The 22,571-nt window shown below is 39.7% G+C and overlaps 1 protein-coding gene across 3 annotated transcripts in view; it reads right to left on the bottom strand.

Annotated features, from left to right (window-relative positions):
* Positions 1 to 3,789: 3,789 nt before the first annotated feature.
* Positions 3,790 to 22,571, bottom strand: part of hdac11 (histone deacetylase 11) — a 30,621-nt gene continuing 11,839 nt past the window's right edge. For 2 of the 3 annotated variants that reach the window (XM_037101778.1, XM_037101776.1), the window contains exons 7-11: positions 19,134 to 19,210; positions 18,846 to 18,908; positions 10,310 to 10,406; positions 8,601 to 8,779; positions 3,790 to 7,091 (exon numbers count right to left, since the gene is read on the bottom strand). In XM_037101778.1, the coding sequence (XP_036957673.1) occupies positions 6,849 to 7,091; positions 8,601 to 8,779; positions 10,310 to 10,406; positions 18,846 to 18,908; positions 19,134 to 19,210 (659 nt within the window). In that variant the 3' untranslated portion in view covers positions 3,790 to 6,848. The remainder of the gene's footprint in view (positions 7,092 to 8,600; positions 8,780 to 10,309; positions 10,407 to 18,845; positions 18,909 to 19,133; positions 19,211 to 22,571) is intronic. The other variant, XM_037101777.1, reaches the window with a different exon arrangement.

The following is a 22,571-nucleotide window of genomic DNA, read 5'->3' as shown; positions in this document are numbered from 1 at the left end:
GTCTGTGCTTCCTGAAGTCCATGATGAGTTTTTTTGTTTTATGGATATTCAGGGTCAAGTTGTTGTCTGAGCACCAGCGCGACAGTTCCTCCACCTTGGCCCTGTATACGCTGTCTCGTCCCCGTCACAGATGCATCCAACCACTGTGGTGTCGTCTGCATATTTTATAATGCGGTTGGTTGGGTGGGTTGGAGAGCAGTCGCAGGTGTACAGGGCATCCAGTAGAGGGCTCAGAATGCAGCCTTTAGGGGTACCAGTGCTGAGTGTGAGTGTGGAGGAGTGGTGGGGGCTGAGTCGGATTGTGGGCGGCTCGACAGAAAGTTTTTAATCCAGATGCAGGTGGGGAGGGGAATCTGTAGCTGTATCAGTTTGCAGAGAAGAATGTCCAGGATGACTGTATTGAACGCTAAGCTGTAGTCCAGGAATAGCACCCTCACAAAGCTCTTCTTGTTTTCCAGGTGGCTCAGAGCTGTGTGGAGTGTGAGGGTGATGGCATCCTCCGTGGACCGGTGTGCCCTGTCGGCAAATTGGTGGGGGTCGAAAGAGGGAGGGAGGCAGTCTCTGATGTGCTGGGAGACTGATGGCACCAAGCACTTTACGATTAGTTGGTTAGGGCCTGGATGCCCCTCCACATCTGTTGCGGATTGTTGTCTGTCAGGTGTCCTTGTACTTTCCTTTTGTAGGACTGCTTGGCCTGTCTGATGCCCCTCCTCAGGGCAGCTCTGTCCATGCTGTAGAGAGCTCTGTCTCCCGTCCTTCAGGCCAACTTGCAAGCTCTGATCAGGGTCTGGACTTCACTTGTCATCCAGGGCTTCCTATTTGGGAAGACCCGGATGCGTTTTTTCACTGTGATGTTTTCTATACAGCACTTGATGTAGAAGAGGACAAACTCGGTGTGTGTGTCCAGGTCCTGATCTTCAAAACTACTCCACTCTGTGCAGGTGAAGCAGTCCTGCAGCTTGGTGAGAGCCTTTCCAGGCCAGGCTGTCTCACACACCTACAACACATCTAATCAGCAGCTCCAGCTTGAATACCCTGGTCTGCTCTACTCTAGCTGCCAGATTGTTAACCTAACCGTGTTTCTCCTCAACCTCTCTGGTGTCGATTGCCTCTGAGCCTCATCCCCACAAACCACTCTGCTATTCAGCTTCCCACATCTCTGTCACCAACCTTAACAATGGCAACCGGATGCAAGAGGAGGCTGGCGTGAATATCGCCGCTTCTCCATCCATAACAAAACAATATTTTTCTGCTGAAATATGAAAGCCAAACTATCTTTACAAGGTCTAGAGCTGAGCTACAAACTTTGAAATCTGCACACCGGAACGTCTGGCTCCGGTGAACTCACCTTTCTCCGCCGATCAGCTGTTAGCCCCACTGGTCAGCTGTTAGCCCCGCTGTTAGCTAATTAACCTTTGGCAACGCTAACTTCCAAACCAGCGTTCTCTCTGGGCTACCCAGCATTACTCTGTTTTTTGTCAATTTATTGCTTTTCTTTGCCGTTATTACTCTCACTTATTGTCACCTTGAAGCATAAAGCGGTCTACAGGCAGAGGTTAACACAATGTTTTGGGGGGGGTTGAACATAATGTTTTCCTGTATGCGGATGACCCACTTTTTTATGTGTCAGACCCAGTGAAGTCGCTTCCACATATCTTAAAGACTCTAAACCTCTTTGGATCTTTCTCTGGTTATAAACTTAATATTGATAAAAGTGTGTATTTCCCTGTAAACCAGCTAGCAGATAACTTACTGTAGTCGTCCCCTGCAAGGTTTAAATATCTGAGGGTTAATACTGCTTGCACTATTAGCAAACTGCACGATAGTAACTGCACTGTATTGACAACAAAAGTAAAAGAAGACCTTCAGAGGTAAAACAGCTTACTTTAGCAGGAATGATACAATGCATCAAAATGAACATTGTCCTGAAGTACCTTTATTTGTTTCAGTGTCTATCCCTGTTCCTTTCTAAATCCTTCTTCCATAAGACTGACTCTGTGATTTCTGCTTTTCTATGGGAAGGTCAGCTTGAATCACATTTCACCCATTCCAACTCTTTCCAAGCTCTAGTGTGTCATGGCGGATTATCTAAACCAAACAAATATGGCTCAACTACAGCAAAAGTCCACACTAAAAATCTGGCAGCAAATTAAGAATCACTTGAACACACTCCCCCTGGCTACACCAATTTGTAATAATGACCTATGCAAACTGGTGACAATCGGCTCTAGATTTTCCCCCTTGAACAAACATGGCCTGTGCATGTTAGTGGACCTCTACCATGAAGGCATATTTGCCTGCTTTGCCCATCTGTGTTAAATCTCCAACAATCAGACCTATTCCAATACTTTCAAATCCGACACATTGCCCAATCTAATACACTGTCATTCCCAAATGCCCCAAGTCCCGTTGGAATTGGTCATCTTACGCCAGTGACAACAATGAACAGGCGTCATATGCCTTTCCCATACAACCTTTTAACCCCAGACACACCATCTATCCTCATTAAAACAAAGACTGAATGGGAGATAGAGCCACTCTTTCAGACTTGCTGTGGGAGCGTGACTAGCAGCAGTGACTAGCAAAGCTGCTTTCCATTTTTGGGTGTTTGTGTACGGTAATACTGCCCAACCAAATAGAGCTGGAGGGCAAACGTGCTTTTCTTCATAAAGAGTACAGACAGGAGAGGGGAACACGAGAGAGAAACAAAGATATTGATAGCTGTTGAATTCACAGAGTTTTCCTGAATCTAACAACATGGACATCTATGCCTTTATGCCTGTTACGGTGAGCTTAAAATTTAGGACCCAAATGCAGATCATACACAGGAGGCAGGATGGGGGATGCAAAAGGCAAGCTTCAATACTTCAAAAGCTGAACACGTACAAAAACAAAGGGAGCTAGGCACAAAAACTAGTCAAAAGGACAAAATGCAAAGCAGCAACAAAAGCAAAGTACAAAACAGAGGAAAAAAACAGAAGCCAAAATAACAAACCTACCACACCAGAAACACAAGGAGAAACTGGAAGGACACTAGAGTAGGACATGAGATCAACAGCGGCTGATGGATTAAAGAGGGCACAACATGGAGGACATAAAAAAAAACAAAAAACGTACTGACAAGGAGTGCAGGGAGAATAAAGACCTAATACACAGACACACTAACAAGGGGATCAGGAACAGATGAGGACAGTAAGGAGGGAAAACACAGAGGGGAAAACAGAGGAGACACTGAAAAGACAGAGGAGACACAAATTGGCCTGGAGTCAAAATAAAACAGAAAACATAACAAAAAGACACTGAGCCATAACAGTGCCTTTGATTATCAACATTAGCTTTACGGCTAGTGAACAGTACAGTAAACTGGCTGTTTGGGGCAATTAAACACTGTACTAGTAAACACTAATGCGTCTGCCATCAAATTCTCTCACTGTTGATGTATACATCATTAATAAACCACCACTGCTGATGAAAATCCTTGTGACTCAGGCACAAATGTTCACAGATGTGGTTTTAAAGTTGTATTCATTGTTCATGACTTGTCTCTCCTGGAAGTGTTGCAACCTAATAAAAAGCGTGATTTAATGTGTGGATTGATCATCTGACCACTTGTCTTTTCTCTCCTGTTGGACTTCTTTATATGGAACTGGAATCACCAACAGACTGTTTTCAGAAAAGCAGCAGCAGAAAATAAAACGCTTTGTGTTTAACATCTGTATTTTAACATTCTTGGAAACATTTGGGATAATGTGAATAAACACAACAACAAATTAAATCACAGAGTTCTACTAATTGTTAGAAATTTTAATGCAGAATTCTTACATATCACATTTTTAATATTTGGACCGATCCAATGTGCTACTGACAGACAAAGAAAATGAGCTGAAATCAACAACAGCAGGCATCAGGAAAAACTGAATGACATAAGGGGATTTATTTCGATGTTTTCTCACTGAGTCACCACCGTACAACTGTGGGATATTCATTATATCATGTGGGGCCCATATGGGACAAGCAATACTCAATGGGGAAACTCAGGGAAATGTTGAACTACAAGTGACAGCATTAGAATCTGTGTTTTCAAAGCTTACTATACTTTTATCATTAGCAGTAAAAGAAACTGAAACAAAAAAAGGAATGCAAAACAGAACTTTTGTTTTTGTTATCTACTTATTCATAATGAATGTATAGTACTAGTTTTCAATGTCAGCACAAACAACAAACACACCCAAAACCATACAGTACAGCTTTGAAATATTTTTGGCACACAACATTCAGTCAATTCGTACAGAAATACACTTCAGAAAGAAGCTGATGAGTTGGAATCTGTGAATGCATCTTGTATTAAGGACAGGCCTGTAAACAGTTAGTGTTGTATTCTGAGTCCTAATCAAAGTTAGACTGCATTAGCCTTTCACCACATCCAAAAGCAGCACACCAAATCAGAGGCTTTAGCTAATTAGCACTAACACCACTAATATAGTGCGCCTTTCCTGGAAAAGCACCCAAACACAGCTTTTCATGCTGTTCAAACAAAGGCCTTTTAATCTTTTAAATTATCATTAGTCTGTACTCCTGTCCTTACTTTTGCAATCAAGTTTTCTTAAACAGGATAGCAAGTCCAGAGCAGTGGAAGATAATGAATGAAAAAAACAAAACAAAACAAAACATTAGAAAACCATAACAGCAGCACCTGAGAGCCGTTACTTCAGGGCCATTCAACTGCAAAACCCATCTAATGCAGAGAAACTACCCTTTGTCCACATTTAGAGTAACATCAACATCTTTTCTTTTTTTTGGTCAGCAGCTTTGTCTTGTTTATTTTCCCTATGATTACTGTACATGTGTACAGTTAAGTATACAAACAGTAATGCAATGTATTTGGTGATACAACCTTAGTCACAGTTGGACTGCACACTTGGATGGATGCTTGCAATGCATACAGTGGGAAACCATTTGTTCTTGTTCACCCGGAAGTTTGGTTGACCTATTTTTTTAACATGATAATCAGTCTCAATTTGCTCTTTTTTAATTCAGCCAAACATGATGTTCTGCACTAACCAAGAGTGATGTTCCACAGATTTAACAGTTATTTCTTAGAGTTGACTTCACTCAGTACAGCGGTACCATCTCAGCTATGTTTGTTGCCATTGTCCTGACTCTTAAGCTTGAGTATGATGGTTAATGGTGGATACTGAATTGAATAATATAAAAATGTCACAATGTCATGACCACCCTGGCCAAAATGACTGCAGTTCATGATATTCTTCAGATCACTGTATTGTGATTTTTGCACACTCTCTAGTGCCTCGCCTCAGTGCCACTCTCTGCTCTGCAAACAAATAGAGACATGTTATTTAAGAAATGGACTCTGCTAACGGTAACTAACAACTGGCTTCAAACACAAAGACTTAAAAGACTGATCATCTGACCACTTGTCGTTTCTCTCCTTTTGGACTTCTTTAGTCATGTCACCTTGTTCCACGATCTCAACAAGTATACTATCATTATGAAACCAGACAAAATCTTTAATGGAAATTTTCAGACAGTAAATTTTTATTCTGATTTAAATCCACCGACATGGAATGTGACCTTTTAGCATGATGCAGCACTATGATTATTTCATGTATGAGTGAAGAAAGAAATCTTAAGTAAGTTGTGTTTTAGACTGCTTTTAGAAAAGCAGCAGCAGAAATGAAAACGCATAGTTAACGTTACACAAACACACACTCAGTATTCTGTGTTTGATGGAGAGTCTTTAGTGTATCTGTATATTTTAGTGTCTGTATATTCCTGCATTATTCATACTGATCCAATTTATTCAAATATTCATTCTGTCTCTTTTTACACAAATACTGCATGTGTAAACATCATTAGAGCAGTTTATCTGTCTGCAGGAAACCAATCAGAAGTAAAACCAAAGGCTCCACTGTACAGGCCTGCTCACTAATGACACTTTGCAGTTTTAGGACTTTGATCTGCAGACCACAGACACACACTGCAACTAGAACATCGACTTTCAGTAATATGGTAATGTTTCTGAACTGTCTTTCACCATATGTTGGTTACAGGGCTCACAGGCACATGTTTTAGTGTTTCAACTTTGTTAGAGACAAAACAATTTAGTATTCAAAATAAAAACATACTGGGCTCCCTGTAAACTTAAACTACACAGGTTGAGTTGTCAAAAGCATTAACACAAAAACATAATTAACTTGTTTATTATTGCAGTACTATCTAATAAAAAAACAGAAGACACTTAAGGTTAACCCTCAACATTTACATTTGTCATGTCTCACCTCCGTCACCCTGAACTCACATGGAGGACAATTAAAACACTTCCCAAGTATCTGTAAGAACATCACACCTCTTCATCATTTTTCATCATTAACTATTAATATATCATATCTTTTTACAAATGACATTATTACATTTCCTGAGATGGGACAATATGTTCTTCTGCCCGGGCATACATTACATTAAACCTAAAACCCATTATTCTCCAACTGATGAAAAATGAAACAACTCTTTTTGTGGCATATGAAAGCTTATGAAGTCAGCTGTAGTTAAGATAGCACTATTGTTTGAGTACCATTTTGCTCTCTGAGTAATTATTCCCTTTGGGTAACTGCCATCCTTAGCATACAAAAGGTAAACATGTTCCTAAGGTCCTTTTGTTGTCATATATGTGCAAATAAGCATTGGGCAACCTTCATAAGATTTCAATGAACACATTTTCCTTCTGACAGCAGAAACAATATCATCACTGCTGTCATATAATATAAAGTTACTTGAGTGCCTTTCAATATCACAGCTGTCTGAGACACACCTGTTAGGATAAATGTGTCTCAGACAGCAGTGAACTTTGATCCAACAGATCCAGGGCTGCACATCATGTTGGTCACCAGTGATGATGATCCCTCCCCTTCTAGTACCTCTGCTCCAATCAGACCCTGCTGGTGCAAATTGAGGATGGAGTCAGCAATGATGCGGGCCGTTTTCTTCTGGTATCCCCCGGATGTCACCATGAGTATGGGGATGCCCCGTCGGCGGGCAGCCCTGAACACAATCTCATCTCTTTTCACAATTCCCTGGAAGAAGAGAAAGATGAGCCAAAAGCTGGTCTGTCAGTCCACCCACAGCTGCAGATAGTATAAGTCATGACTCAAACTTTTGTCAGACTGCTGACATATAGCTCTATCTGTGCTTATTTCTTCCGCTGAGAAAAGTGGTGAGGCTGGAAGCGGTTTCCATATCTCACTTCGACACTGAGGAGCACCAAGCCTCTTGGGGTCACACAAACGGTAAGAAACACTTACCTCTGTTTGTCTATTGATTGAGTGTGGAAACAGCATGTTTGAAACATCTCTTGACTATGGAGCAATTTGCAGCACAAGAACGTATTTTAAACATTATTAGGCATGAAATAAACACATGATCAACCAGAACATCATTATTACTATTATTATTATCATTATTAAGTTGCACTTACCAAGAGTTTCTGTATGAAATGATTTGCTTTGCAACACACACCACTGTATCATCCCCATTAATACATTCAGCAGATTTACCTTACCTGCTCCAATTATTTTCTGGTGTTTGGAAAATCTCTGCACACAGAAAGCAATAAATCCACATTTGGCTCATGTGGATCAGCTCTGTTTACTTTCAAATTTCCTGACACATTAGAGGGGTGGCATGCTCACATGACCTGAGCCTGCCCCTTCACAACAGTTGTTACAGATTGGTGTCACTTCTGTTACTGTACCTACTGCCAAAATGCAAAATAAACAAATATCCAATGGCAATTTGCCATGTTGAACCTGAATCTCTGTACCTTGGCCCTCTGGTTTGTGTATTGTTCAAAACCTAATCATTTTCCCTTCTGGTCACATGCATTTGTCCTGAGGTCAGAGATTTATAACACTGTTAGGGGCAGATCCAGGCCGAGTTAGACTGTTGTTGTTTAACATGTTCTCCTTCTTACAATGTTGTTTTAATTTGTCTATATCAGTGTGAACAGACAGTAACAGCAATCACTCATTTTTTGAATTCATGAATTTTGCTGTAGGCCAGATGGGATACTTAAGTGGGCTGGATGTGGTCCATGAGCTGCCAGATAACTGCCATAGTTGGCACTGTTATAGCTGATAGTGGACATAGAAAAGATGCAAGGAGACTAAGAGAGGTCATCAAACAATAGTTGAAACTGTTAACTCAGGATGCTGAAAGATAAAATACCTGATTATGTTACCAAGTTGTGAAATATTCTTTCTTTCCATAGATAATGTTAGTTGTTGGTAAGTGAAGCACTATTTGAGAACATTTAAGACTTTGGTGGACATAAAGCTATACTTGTTGTCAGTACAAAAGATGACACACTGTGTTTGAAAAAAAAAAAAAGAAGCTGAAGATTATGTAACTTTGTAGAAACCAGATGAAATATAACTTGAGGATTCAGGGTGGAACACCTCATGTTTTATTTCCAATTGCAACACTGGTGATGTTGTCAGGACAGGTGTATTTGACAGTAACCATGTCACTACATGCTGATCATTAGTCACTTTTACAATGAGAGTGTGACCAAGCAGCTACAGCACCTGTGGTGATATGGAGAGTCCTCCCAGTGGGTCCCCGTCCAAGATGTCTGTCCCTGCATTGTAGACGATGATGTCAGGTCGGACCTCATTCAGAGCTCCTTCAGAGTGGAGCTCCACCTTCTGAAGGTACTCTGAGTCTTCAGTGCCCCAGTCCAGTTCCACCTTCCGCTTTATGGCTCCTTGCAGATACAGAGACGTAAAGACTGAAATGGTGCATTATGGATGACACACTGATCATCATCCCATAGCCACAGAACGTAGATGCCATCAACAAACTAACCAACCAGTATGAAATAATAGCAGATTTGGTGAGCTGAATCCATAGGGCTCATATATACAGTCATAAACTAATAATTGCTGCAGTATTTGACACAACAGAAAGTCCTGCAACAAAGGCTTACAAAATGACTTCCTGATAACTGGATTCAAATGGAATGTTCAGGTACAGTAGAAAATGGTGCTTCCCTATCTATATAATACCAAGATATGTAAATGTGCAGCGGCACCTTAATTAATTAGTATGTACATGTCCAAAAGCTAATACAAATGATGAAAAAGGTTAATTAGGAGACCTTTATGTTCAGAAATTCAAACAGAATTAAGCTGCAAAAGCAAGAATGAACAAGGCAGTAGCATGTAGAACAGGGTTCTTGGTGTTTTTCAAGTTTTTCCAGAACACTTGACAGAAAAAAAGTGTCCAAAAATTGTCAGCTTTGGTCTTTAAAGGCACAAGGAAATAAATGTGTCTTCGAGGGAAAATATGAAGCAGAAGGAGACTGTATGGTTTTTATCTTAAACGAGCCAGAATGTACTTTTACTTCACTTTCTTAAGGGGAGAGACGATTATAAAATGTCTTAAATTCAATTAATTGCAAAGTAGAAGGTAGCTGGAGGACAACCTCCAACTACATGTCAGGAGCAGTGTTGAGATGATTTTGTCACCAGAATGCTTCACATTTAAGTAAATGACAATAATAGAACAGCAAGAACAGGTCTATATATATTGAAATAACAACATATTTCAGAATTCAAAGATAAAAGAAAATCGGGCTTTCAAGCATTTAAAAACTTGTATCTACTTAATTACAAGCTTTGTGATTAATTAATCAAAATAAATTGCACATACCAATATTTGCTTCAAGCGTTCAAAAATCTTGGTGCAAAATGTATTTAATTTGATGGTATGAAAATGCCCTGTTACATAAATTGCACAAAATGGTGCTCCTGTCAACCCTTTTTTTTAAGCCCTGTTCCAGTGTCTTTTGGTATTTTTACAATTTTTGCCATATAACTTGGTCACATTACTAGTGGTGGTGAGCCTTTTTAGACTGCAATCAAATGTCGGAACTTCACTGCACTTTTCGGGCGCTTTCTAAAGGGTTTAGGGCTGTCAGATTTCACTGATTTAATTACCCCCGTATTACAAATACACAAAAATGTATTATGATGTTACTTGAATCCTGTAGGCATATTCAACCACATCATAATACAAACATTTTTTTAGAACTGTAGACCTCCAGTGTAGTTATTATTGTAGTTTTTAGGCTTGTCAGTGGCTTATTTGTCTTGCAGTCTCAAGCACTCACTGACCTTGATGTGATGACAGTGAACATGTCACAGTACGTATGATTGAGATGGGTTTTATACCCTTATATAGACAGCCCTACAATGAAACATTCAAGAAGAAAAGTGATGGTGCTTCCACTCACTTTTAGCATATCCGTCACCAGGATAGATGTAGCGATTATACATATCCATGATGAACACTCGCTTGTCATCCAAGAAGTCACGCTCATGTCCATTTCCCTGTAACAAAGTGGGTTTAGTCGAAAGAAATAACTGTATTTCCACATGTTGCAATAAATGGTTAAACATATGATGAAAGTGTTCCTGGCTGAGCTGAATGAAGTTGTTGTTTTCTCACCTTTGATGATGCCTCATGCATGAGTAATATGCATGTATATATGTGTAATACATAGAAGGCAATGACAGCATCACAGCATTATGACAGTCCACTACATCACTTGACTGTGCCAAGATCCACAAAGGCGTCACTCAGACCCATTCGTTTACCTGAGACACACTGCACTGACTGACAGCATAATATAAGGGGTAAATAGGCTTGTCATCTGTGGGTATTACATTTTAAAAATACCTAGAAAAAAAAGTCATGGCTACTCCATCGCTTGTCCTCCATTTGTCACCCTAAGTGTCTTGCTGCTGTCAAGAGGAGATTGGGCAGTGTGTCAAGTCTAGTATTACTGGAAGAAAAGGAGGATGTTTGGGACTGACACAACAGTTTAGTGTCAGCTGAACATCATGCACAACTGACTGTAAAATAAATCCCCACATTTGAAGTAAAGATCATGTAATATGATGCTAAGCTCAGATAGTAAGAATCATTCTACATTTCGAGAAATCCACTCATTTGGTTGTTGTTGTTTTTGGCTAAGAGGTAAATAAGAACATCTGTTCACTCTCATGTTTGCATGATTTTAATGTGTGCTGGCCTTAGCATGAAGACTAGAAGTAGGAGAAAATGTTAGCCTTCCCCTGTGTAATATTTAAAACTACACCTACCAACACCTCTGCAGCTCACTAATTAAAAAGCTGTATCTCAATTTGTTTGACCTGTACATAAACATACATTTAAAAGTGTTTTTTTTTACGGGAAGTAATGTTTTGTATCTATTTCTTGGGCAATGCCCAAAGTTACCCCATGTAACTCCCTCTAAACCCACAAATCATTGCTTTCACATTTTGGTTTATGTACATAAATGTACGTAAAACATTAAAGACGTGAAAGAGATAATGCGTACAATTTGAAGGCAAGGGGAACTGGTGACACATTGGTCAGGTGCTGAACAGAAGCAAGACTGTACAAAATAAATGTGAAAGGCATTATTCTACACATAGTGATGCAGCTCACAATTGATTTCACTTCATATCAAATGGTAATTGTGTATTCATATCATCACAAACATTTAGACCAGCAGTTGTTTCGACTTGTTGTGAAGGATTATTATTTCATTAAAACCTTTCAACATTAAAAGATAAAAGCCAACTCAAATCTTAAATCAATATTTGATCACCACTGTCTCACTATCACATTGACCACCTCTGGAGCACATAGTAGAAGAGTGAAGAATCAGATAGCATTAAAGAGTAAGATTTTAGTTTTGACATGGTTCTTGTATGTAACATTGCTGCAGCGAACACAACTGTGCTGTGGCAAAAAGCAAACTAATCAAAATGCAGGCCTGGTTCACTGTAACAAAAACTTTATACATAAATAGTATTCACTTATCAAAGTTCCATTTTCAACTGATATCTCAAGATGGGGGAGATCACTGATTGTCACAATTTTGTCAAGTGGAACAGTCAGTATGATTGCTGTAAACATTTAAATACTGTGGTGCCACTGGTGCATAATGCTGCATGATGGATGCAGTCTGCTGCTGTCCTCACACTGCTGGAGGACAACTTGAATGTAATAATGAATGACAAGTGTTTCATAATCTCCACCTCACCAATAAACACCCAGTTTTCTGTGTCAAAAAAACCCTAAACATCTTTGTCTTCCTCTCAGTTGTGACCATGATGTAATGTACTGATGAAGGGCACATCTTTAAGTTGATTTGTGTTTTATTAAAGGAATTTGCGCACTGTTAGGTGTACGTTAGGTTTTGTAAACCAGAATATTTGTTGCATACATGCCTTTCCTTGTTTGTACGTACACAAATAAGTTATACAAATGAGGCCCCAGAACCATCTACAAATACACTAAAAACACCATAACCAAAAGCAGTATGCTGGTGTATTGTTAGACAGTTAACTGCAGCTCAGTGTCTTTGCTCTTATATCCTATTCACCCATCATATTTTTGAGCATGTTCACATTAATTTTGCATTGGAAGAAATGTGGCGACACTTGATAGATTTAATTAATTATACACGTGTGGCCCATATTCTCACATCCTCAGTCATACACATGCCGATGTTAAACCCTTGCTATTAAAGGAAGCGTGCAGCGGAGCGCATCACGTTAGCTGCCTCAAGCAACAGGCAGCAAACAGGAAGCAGGTCGAATTTGTCTTCAAAATAAGAGCTTTACATTGCACTCCATTGGAGTTTAGAACTGGGTTCCTAGCGGGGGCTTTTAAATTGAAAGCAGCGACCGATAGTAGCTTGCCGCTACAACAACAAGCCGACTCCCGGATCTCAGCAGCTTTCCAGTTGCTCATCTTGACATCTGCCAATGAAGTCATTAACTGCACAGTCTATACTAGCCAACTTCACTGTAACGTAACACCAGAGAACTACTGTTTACCCTCACCACGCCTCGTAGTCGCACCATGCCTGTTTAGAAGTACAACACTGGGAAGGATCTGGTCTGAAACAGTGTCGCACGGCGCAGCATAGCGTTCTGAACGTGTAATCAAACACACCGGTATGGAGGTATATTATAAATTCATATCATAACAAAAATATACACCGGTATTCGGTGTGAACTGGTATACCGCACAGCACTAGTACAGGCATATCTGAAGTTTGCCAATGAACACCTGAATGATTCTGAGAATGATTGGGAGAAAGTGATGGGGTCAGATGAGACCAAAATCAAGCTCTTTGGTATCAATTCGATTCGCTGTGTTTGGAGGAGGAGGAATTCTGACCATGACCCCAAGAACGCCATCCCCACCGTCAAGCATGGAGGTGGAAGCATGATGCTTTGGGTGTGTTCCTCTGCTAAGGGGACAGGTCAACTTTACCGCATTGAGGGAAAGATGGATGGGGCCTTGTATCATGAAATCCTGGGTGACAACCCCCTGCACACAAAGGAGTGGCTCAAAAAGAAGCACATTAAGGTCATGGAATGGCCTAGCCAGTCACCAGACCTTAATCCGATCATGTTTATGTGAAAAACACCTTTGATTGAAAAAATCAAATTCAAAACAAAAAATCAAAAACATTTTCAAAATAAATATAAATGTAGGAAAATGTTAATATTATTTTAAATATAATTTGATTTGCTGCACAGTGGCCCAGTGGTTAGCACTGCCGCCTCACAGCTAGAAGATCCCCGGATCTTTCTGTGTGGAGTTTGTATGTTCTCCCTGTGCAGCGTGGGTTTTCACCGGGTACTCCGGCTTCCTCCCACAGTCCAAAAACATGCTGAGGTTAATTGATTATTCTAAATTGTCCGTAGGTGTGAATGAGAGTGTGCCTGGTTGTTTGTCTCTATGTGTAGCCCTGCGATAGACTGGCGACCTGTCCAGGGTGTCCCCTGCCTTCGCCCTAAGTCAGCTGGGATAGGCTCCAGCCCCCCCGGGACCACAGAGCCTCTGCACAGGGGCAGTCCACTCTACCCACTCTTTTTAATACATTTTATTTATATATAATTTTATACTTGAAGTTAACATTTTTTCAGTTGCAGATTTTATGTTTTTGGATTCAGGTCTTATTTTTTTGCATTCAAATGTCTTTTTTTGGTTTCAGATTATCTATGTTTTTTTCAGTTAAAACTTGAACTTTCAGTTCTTTTTTAAATCATATCAACAAACCTTTTGGCCTTGATCTGGCTCTATATATTTTGGGTGTGTCCAAATGCCTTTTACTAGTTAAACAGCAAATAACTGTGGCCCAAAATTAGGCACACAGCTCAAAGGGGTTGTCTTCACACATAAAACAAATTTAACATATCCAAGTGTCGCTTCCCATTCCCTCTAAGAACCAGGTACGGCAAGACCTGGAGCATATTAAACAGTGGCACTGGTCTTTGCTGATAGACAGGGAGGTGGTCCTCTGCTGCTGGGCCCTCTGGCCCACCACAATCATCTGCCCCATCAACAACTCTGTTTGACTTCGTATCAGCATACACTGATATTTAACTGAGAATGAGCAGGAGGATGATGAGAGCTGCTGCGCACCCGTCTGTGTGTAAAAGTGATGAGCAGATCAGGCAGGACAGGTCATACAAATTATCATTCGATTAATAGCTGAGGGGATGCAGGTGGGTAGAACACATCATTAATGAGGAAAACATTAATGACATTGCCTCCAGTCATCCCCCAGCAGCAGTGACGCTCTACGTTAAGAAAACCACTTGCGCAATTGCGCATTAGGAACGTAACCTATAACCCATAACCTTCACTGACTTTTCAAAAATACTGACTCACTGACAGGATCGGTTAGTATTTCATGTTAATTTAAATTACACATGCCTATACATCAGAAGTTCATACACACAGTTCAGTCTATGGCACATCAACTTTAAGAGAGCAGCCCTAAAAGTGATGTGTTTGTTTTCAGAATTGGGGTTTCATTAGGTTTTTTTATTTGCTTGAATATTATGCTATATTTCATTGTACATATAGCCATGATTATAAGCATTTAACATTAAAAACAATTCTAGTACATGTTTCAAATGTGTATATATAACACACTTTATTGGGCACTGACTGAATTTCAACATCATTGCCAGTACCTTTCAAGTCAATATAAAGTGTATAGATCACTGTTAGTTTTAGTATTAGTGTTTAACTGTACTCTATAGCTAAACCGAAAAACTCACATTGATCTCAGGGCTCATTCAGGCTTAGGTGAGACAATGACTAATTCAGCATGTTAGTGAATGCTCTGCCCTGCCTCTAGTAGACAGCCTGGGACGATAAATCAGCTCATATGCTGCTTGAGCTCCTGCTGCCTGGAGTCTTATTAGTCTTATCCTCTCCCCCGCACACTGTACAAGAAAATATTGCTGTTTCACTGCCATTTGTAAGTGTCAGCCAGAAGCCTTCACTGCTGGCTTCCTTCAGTTTTTAAAAAACAGACATCCACCCTTACCAAGTTCAAACATCTGTATTAAATATTAGAGCCATCTATCACTATTTAACAAAAAAAAAAATAAACAGACAGAATGATTCCAGCTTACAAAAACGAAGACTTTCTTTTTTTATATAAAAGGAATGTTGTTTGTCCACTGGTAAGAAGGAGGTGATCAACAAGGTCTCTTCAAAATGTTACAGATAGACATAATTTTGTTTATTATGTATTATTATCAATTTATTGACATGACTTATATATATAGAGAAATGGTATCTTAACTACCCCCCGAGGGACCAAAACGAGATGATTTACACAGAGACCGATGTAAGAAAATGTTTTAATTTCCGATATGTTCCTATTCATAAAAAGCTCCTTTAAAATCACTTTATTCAGGTTTTGCTCTGTTTCCACTTTCATTTTGTGTCCAACCGCCACCACCAACCTGACATGTGGTCAGACAATCAGAACAAAGATTTATAACAGTAAGCAACTCTACAGTCAATGGCAGTTGGTACTCTCTTTACAGCCACCTGAAGGAGACAGGTGTGTGTTCCTCTGTTTGGAGTGATGCCTGTCACTACCATTTCACATTATCACACAGCACATCTTCAGCTCTACATTTTTAATTGCAATATGAGCAGACATTTTGCTTTCATTAGCTACAGGTCCAGCCACAATATCTGAGTTATCGCTTGTGAAAAACCCTAGATTTTGAACACAAAACCCATAAAATATAAATTAGTGGTGTTTAAATTTTCTTTTCTCTGACATCGACTATGGGATAGTGCCCATTAAGCTGTTCATAATTGTGATTTAATGGACTCCATGTTATTTAATAATGGAAATCTCAGAGGACATCATCCCTTACATGTATAACAGTCAAATCTAATTGAACTATTTCGAAAATCATTACAGAAATAGATGAAAGTACAACAATCAAATCTTGGACGCATTCTCAGTTCTGCTTTTATCTTATTTTTTATCACCATGGTGGCATCAAACTGCAGATGGTTATTTTCGTGGATCATTGTGATATCAAATAATAATAATAATAATCATTCTTATGCACAGGTAACATGGTGACTATGGGATCTTTCACAAACAGCAGTACTCATCACAGTGTGTAAAAAGTCAGTGTCTCAGGGAGGTGGTTAGCCTCTAAAACAGCTTGAGTGCTCTTTGGCACAGACTGTTCATGTATTTAGACGTCTTATAAAAGATATTCCCTTGTTGTCCATTTTGATATTGGTGGTGAAGAGTGCTGTGTTCAGACAAAAGCTAGCTTAGCACTGCATGAAAAACAATCCTAATTTCTTTCCATGGGATCACATCGGGGGTTCCAACTCAGAAGTCTTCAACAAGAACAAAAAGGGGTAAAAGGTGGTAGACATCCTGGTAGATTAGTTTGTAGCATGAACAGGGAAACTGAGTTAGTTACCTGGCAACAACAGGGATAAAGGATCTCCGCTTGGCAGTGTTTTGGTGTCCTTCAAATGAGCCTTTAAAATATCAGTTACTCAACATTTTTTTTTAAATTTGTCATTCATCCATACTGTACTGTACTCAACTATCACTGTCTTCACCTTTTAAAGTGTTACTTTTGCTGATGGACGGCCTATAAATCTGTATTTGACTCATTGATACAATCATCCTCGGGGTGCCATATCACACACAAACACACACAGCTTGCACTGTCCACACAGCTCATAACAGACAGCTAGCATTATGCCTCCACAGCAGGGCTCTAGTAAAGCTTATTATAAAGTGAAGCTAAAATTGATCATTATTGTTTGCTGTTGATTTGGTGAATAAGCAACACAGCTGTCTATGCCATAATCTCTATTTATGTGAGGACAAGAGCCCTTTAAGTGTCATGTTCCAGGGCTGTAATTAGGATTTTACTGCCTATCCCCAATATTTCTCTCAGCCCAATTATCTGGTGAGAGGGGCACTTCATGCCTTCATGTAGATTTCCTCTTTTGTTCCTCTTCATGAATTATTTACTCAGTATCTGTATCGATCCCATGCTTGTGTCAGTGGGTAAGGGTGCATCATTGCCAATGAGCCATAGCTCAAAATGAATATTTTATATGCCTATTTTCTAAAATATAGCCTTGAACCTTGGGAACTTGAGAAATCATCAATGTTAACACAGTTTTCAGGGTTAATTGGTGGTGGATACAAGTCATTATGCTGAAAACACGAAGTAAGACCAAAATATGATAATCAGACTTCCAAAAATGTTGAGTCATGTTCTGTGGAGCTGGGGGGGATACAGTCCACTGACTGACTGGATAAAAAGTAGCAAAGAAGAAGTACAAAAAGTACCATATAAAATAGGGACACATCAATCAATCTGAGGAACTCTGCTAGTGGCCAATGCACCTTGTTGATTGCTATTGGTAAAATAAAAGGACATTTATCTGATGGTCACATCAACTTTGTGCTAGCACACTGATGAGCTACTGACTGATGACATCCCTGCAATCATATTTTTAGTACTACAAATGTTTCACTGAGTAGGTAGCTGTACATGAGGCATTTTCAAAATGATGTATCATCATGACAAAATGAGGTCCTGGAGACATATATTGTAGCAGTAACTACTACAGAAGCAATTTTGAATACTTTGTCAAGTGTCTATCTGCCTGTGGAAAGGTTTTGTCAGAGCAACAGTGTCATAAATGTACAAGATACAGTCAGAGATTAAAGATGAGAGTAGTCAGACCACCAATTACAGAGTACTTATGTAATAAGGTTGTATTGAAGAGATTGACAGGTGTTAGGACTGGTGTGACCCCGTTGTAAAATGGTCTCTAGTATTAAAGGTTGTTCCTTAAATCTGTATGATCAAATCTGTGCTATCTCAAAGGCAGTAGGTGTGTCACAATTTTATTTCTAAATCAAAAAATCATCTAAATTAAAATTCACAAATTTGATTATTTAAATCAAAAGCAGGATCAGAAATACTGCAGCATTTTTTTTCTCTCTCCAGCCTCGCTGTCTTGTTTGTGTCTGCTGTGTGTCTCTGTGTAACATGTGGCCAATCTTTTAAAAAAAAGAATCAATGAAAAAATAAAAAGACAGTTGTCAGGGCGTAAAACCAATGATCTGCTGATCTTTACAAGTGATGCTAGTGATAACGTATTCAAAGATATCTCAAACGCAGACACAGTGTCAACAAGCACACACACAAGCATCTGACATACAGAAGATAACCCAGTGATAGTCAATTATTATCCAGAGCTGGTATACACTTAGCTGTTAGCCAGTGGAGATGTTTGTAGATACATTCCACTAAATATGACAGCAGGGGTACTTCACTGATTAGAATGGTGGTGAAAAGGGGGGGTTGTCTTGTCATGAATGTCAGCTCCTGAGCAGTGATGCACATTGACATGTAATGGTACTGGCTCACCTGATGAGCATCCAGATCGATGATGGTGGCCCTGGAAATCCCTTCCACTCTTTCAAATAGAAACTGAGAGATGAATGGAGAAATATTAGCTTGTTATACTCACAGTTCAGATTGCACTCATAAACTGTGGGGGTTGCCAAATCCCACAAAATGCCAATTTCTACATCATGTTGCTTAAACATCACGTTAATCAAATATGAGCTCTGAGTAAATACAAAGAGGCTTCTCCCTACATTCGCCTACAGTCAGTGTTTGGATGTTTCCGAAGAGCTACGACATCAGTCTTACTTTGATGGCCAGAGTGATGTCGGCGTAGGCACAAAAGCCCCCGCCCCTGTCGCTGGAACAGTGGTGGAAGCCTCCTCCTGGGAAACAGAAAATCCACTGGCTCAGTGTCAGGGCCATCAGACAAATCCAGGAGGTCACTGCACATCTGAGAATTGTATTATTCTAAAGGAGCATAACTGACCACTTAAAATAGGCTGCTATTGACTTTATTGTGGCTTATAGAAATAGCTGCTGTTCCCCTGTGGTACAACAATAGGTGTACTGACACCAGAATGGGACTGTCCAATTTCTCTTTAAATGCCTGAAGAGCTGTGATGTGCAAGGATGGAGGGAACGACTGTGAGGAGAGCTTTATTTAAATTGAGATGATACCCACTCATTCAGGTTAAGAGATATAGTCCCCTCTGCCCCACTACGCTCATGTTCACTAAACTACAGTGTAGACCAGAATATTAATAAGGCCAGTAAGACGACAGGTTAAATATAATTATCATTTATTGCCTGGCTCCCAAAAACAGCCTTTTATAAAGCGCCTACGCCCGCATAGTGTCGAGATACACAATATGCAGATGTCAGGCCAATCTGAATAGCTTTTATATCTTTATTAAAATCCTGTTTATTGATGCAGAACAATCTTTCCCCCTGATTCATCGACAGGGTGTGTGAAGTAGCTTAGTAAGCAGTAGGTACAAAGTAAAACGTCTGATGCAGCTTTTTTGTTCCCTTCTTGGCATAAAGTGGGGGGGGTTGGAGCCTCAGACCTCCTACTCAAACAGTCCAGACGCTGACAGTAATGAGTCAGCAAAGAAATGCAAATGTTTGTGAGCAAAGACACCCAAGAAAAGATGGTATCACCATAAATATGAAGAACATTTTACTGTATTACTCAATAACAGTGTTGTCAATAATATCAAAATATCCATAAATATTGATACTGAATATTCAAAACTGTTTCAATATTCTTGTTCAAAAGTATAGATACTGACACCAGCTGTGCGTTCTTGCTCTTGTCTCTCTCTGACGGCAGGTTGATACACATACTGTGCCCATATTCTAACTTCCTCCCACTTTTATGACTAACTAATTAATGTTTCAGAATTACAGCCATAAATTAGAGCTGCAAGCAGCAATGAATGGGCTCGCGCAGTCATCGGGGCATGGTGCCGTTGGGGTGTGCTACGTAGATGTATTCAGGGCAAGACCCTCTACATGTTTGAACAATTTGGAGTTGATGGCAAAATGTATGTGGAAGTTATACTGAGTTGATGGTTTTATGGCGAAGCATCAAAATAGGCCGCGCCACCAGATGTGATGTAGGTGAAAGCTTTTGATAAGTCTAGTCCACAGTTGCTACTTGCAATGTCTGTTGTAAATCAAATGACCTAGGAGGAGCTCGAAAAAGTAAGTTTAAGATTTTAGTGGCTCATGGGGAAGCAGTCACCTGGGTTTCATGTCATTCAAACAGACCAATGTGGAGATATGCAACACTTCATGTTTTGAGCAAAATGTGCAGTAAGTTGTTCTTTATTGAACTTGAGTATTGTTTGGAATATCAAAATTGTTTTAACAACTTTATGTCAGGATGCTATGTGCAAAGTTTCGCAGGTGAAATCGCCTGGGAGGAGTTTCATGAATTTGCAGAAAAAACGGTAGGCGGAAATAAGCGTGGCCTACCTTTCTGAATGTGAGACAAAGTATATGTGAATTATAAGCCAAAATGCAATTTTCTTGATTGTAGCGCCACCTAGTGGTGGAAATTGAGGACGACAATAGATTATGACTTTTTTCAGCAGGTGTGATGTATATTCCAAATTTGGTGAATTTTGGGGTCGGTTCAGGCAGTGAAAAATGTGATCATTTGGGACGAAAAAGTTGTCATTCGAAAAACAATAGGGACTTCGCAGGTCGAGACTTGCTCTGGCTCTAAAAAACAAATACCAGACATATGTTTTTAATATCCATATAGTGGACATTTAAACAACATAAGCCTGATGATGGGCATGGTTTGCATGAGGTCAGTGCTATTCAGTGGGCATTTACTGACAGGTATAACGAGTCAGTCTAAGCACTGAGCCTGCCTCCCACCCAGCCTGACATGGCATTCCTGTGGCTGGCTCACAATCTGATCATTTCAGCATATTGTATAGTCTACCTTCTTCATCACGGACAAATCTGGCAAGAAAACAGACTGGCATCATATCAGAAATAGTGGCACTGCTTTTTGTATTTTTGTTTTTGCAGGCAGCAGAGAAGAAGGAGTAACATTGTGCTCATCCTGTCACGCATGAAGCTATAAGTTAAAAATTCAAGAGGTCAATTCAAACATCAGCATTTTGACTAATTAGAAAAGAGCAGAGGAGGAGCAAAATTGACAAGTTGCCATGGCAAATGCTGAGCAGTGCAGCTCCACAACTTGCGCTAAGGAGTTGAGAATATTTTAACTTCTATGCAGTCTGAATTAAATAACCTTAAATGCTGTTTTTCACTTAGAGTACACAAGCTTTGTTATATTTATCTTCTCATTAAAATCTCAAATTTTATGTCCTCGATGTTGTCAATTTTCAACTGTGGAATGAAACATGATTTCAAATCAAATACTGAAATTTTCCAAGGTTATATTGAAGTTAGAAATTCTAGCATCTTGACAACACTACATTCTAGGTACAGCACAAACTTCTATGTGCCCCTGTACAGTTGAGTATTAGGGAACACTGAAAGAGGATATGAACCTTAGTTTCCATTGTGAGGGAAAAAAAAAAAAGTAGTGACACATCTGTCCACATTCAGGTGTAATGTCCAGATTGTTCAGGTGTAAACTGAACTAGATAGCCATGATGAGCTCAACAGGAGCCCTGGAGGTTCAAATGTGATCCATGGACTGCTCACACTGAATGTGATTTAACCTGCATTCAAAATGAGTGGATGTCTGCCTTAAATTGATGAGACCACCAATGGACCCTGAGACACTTTCTGCAAAGCTGCATTCCTAATCATTCTGCTACTATTTCTTGTTTTATTTTACTTTAAAATCAGATAATGATAAGATAAATGGTTTTGGCTACACTAGACTGACTAACATGTTAAAATATTATCTAACTACAAAAGACTTCCTAACCCAAAAGCCAACAGGATTTAATCTATGACTGTGAAGAACTTTACTGCGACTGTGAATGGAGAATTACTGTGATATATATGAGGAGGACTACATGGAGATGAGCCAACAGAGTGCAGGACAACATCCACTTCCTGTGACACCCACCAGGTCATCCCTCTCCAAGACTGAGGGAGATATCTTGATTCATGCCTTTGTTTAGTCTAGACTGGATTACTGCAATGCCTTACTTTCAAGTCTGCCTCATGAGAGCACTAAAAGTCTTCAAATGGTTCAGAATGCTGCTGCTACAATCTTAACACATACAGACAGCCGCGGCAAGAACC

The sequence above is a fragment of the Acanthopagrus latus genome, chromosome 6 (genome assembly GCF_904848185.1).
Source record: "Acanthopagrus latus isolate v.2019 chromosome 6, fAcaLat1.1, whole genome shotgun sequence".
Taxonomy (NCBI): domain Eukaryota; kingdom Metazoa; phylum Chordata; class Actinopteri; order Spariformes; family Sparidae; genus Acanthopagrus; species Acanthopagrus latus.
Note: the sequence above shows the minus strand (reverse complement) of the source record. Positions and strands in the feature narration are given on the sequence as shown.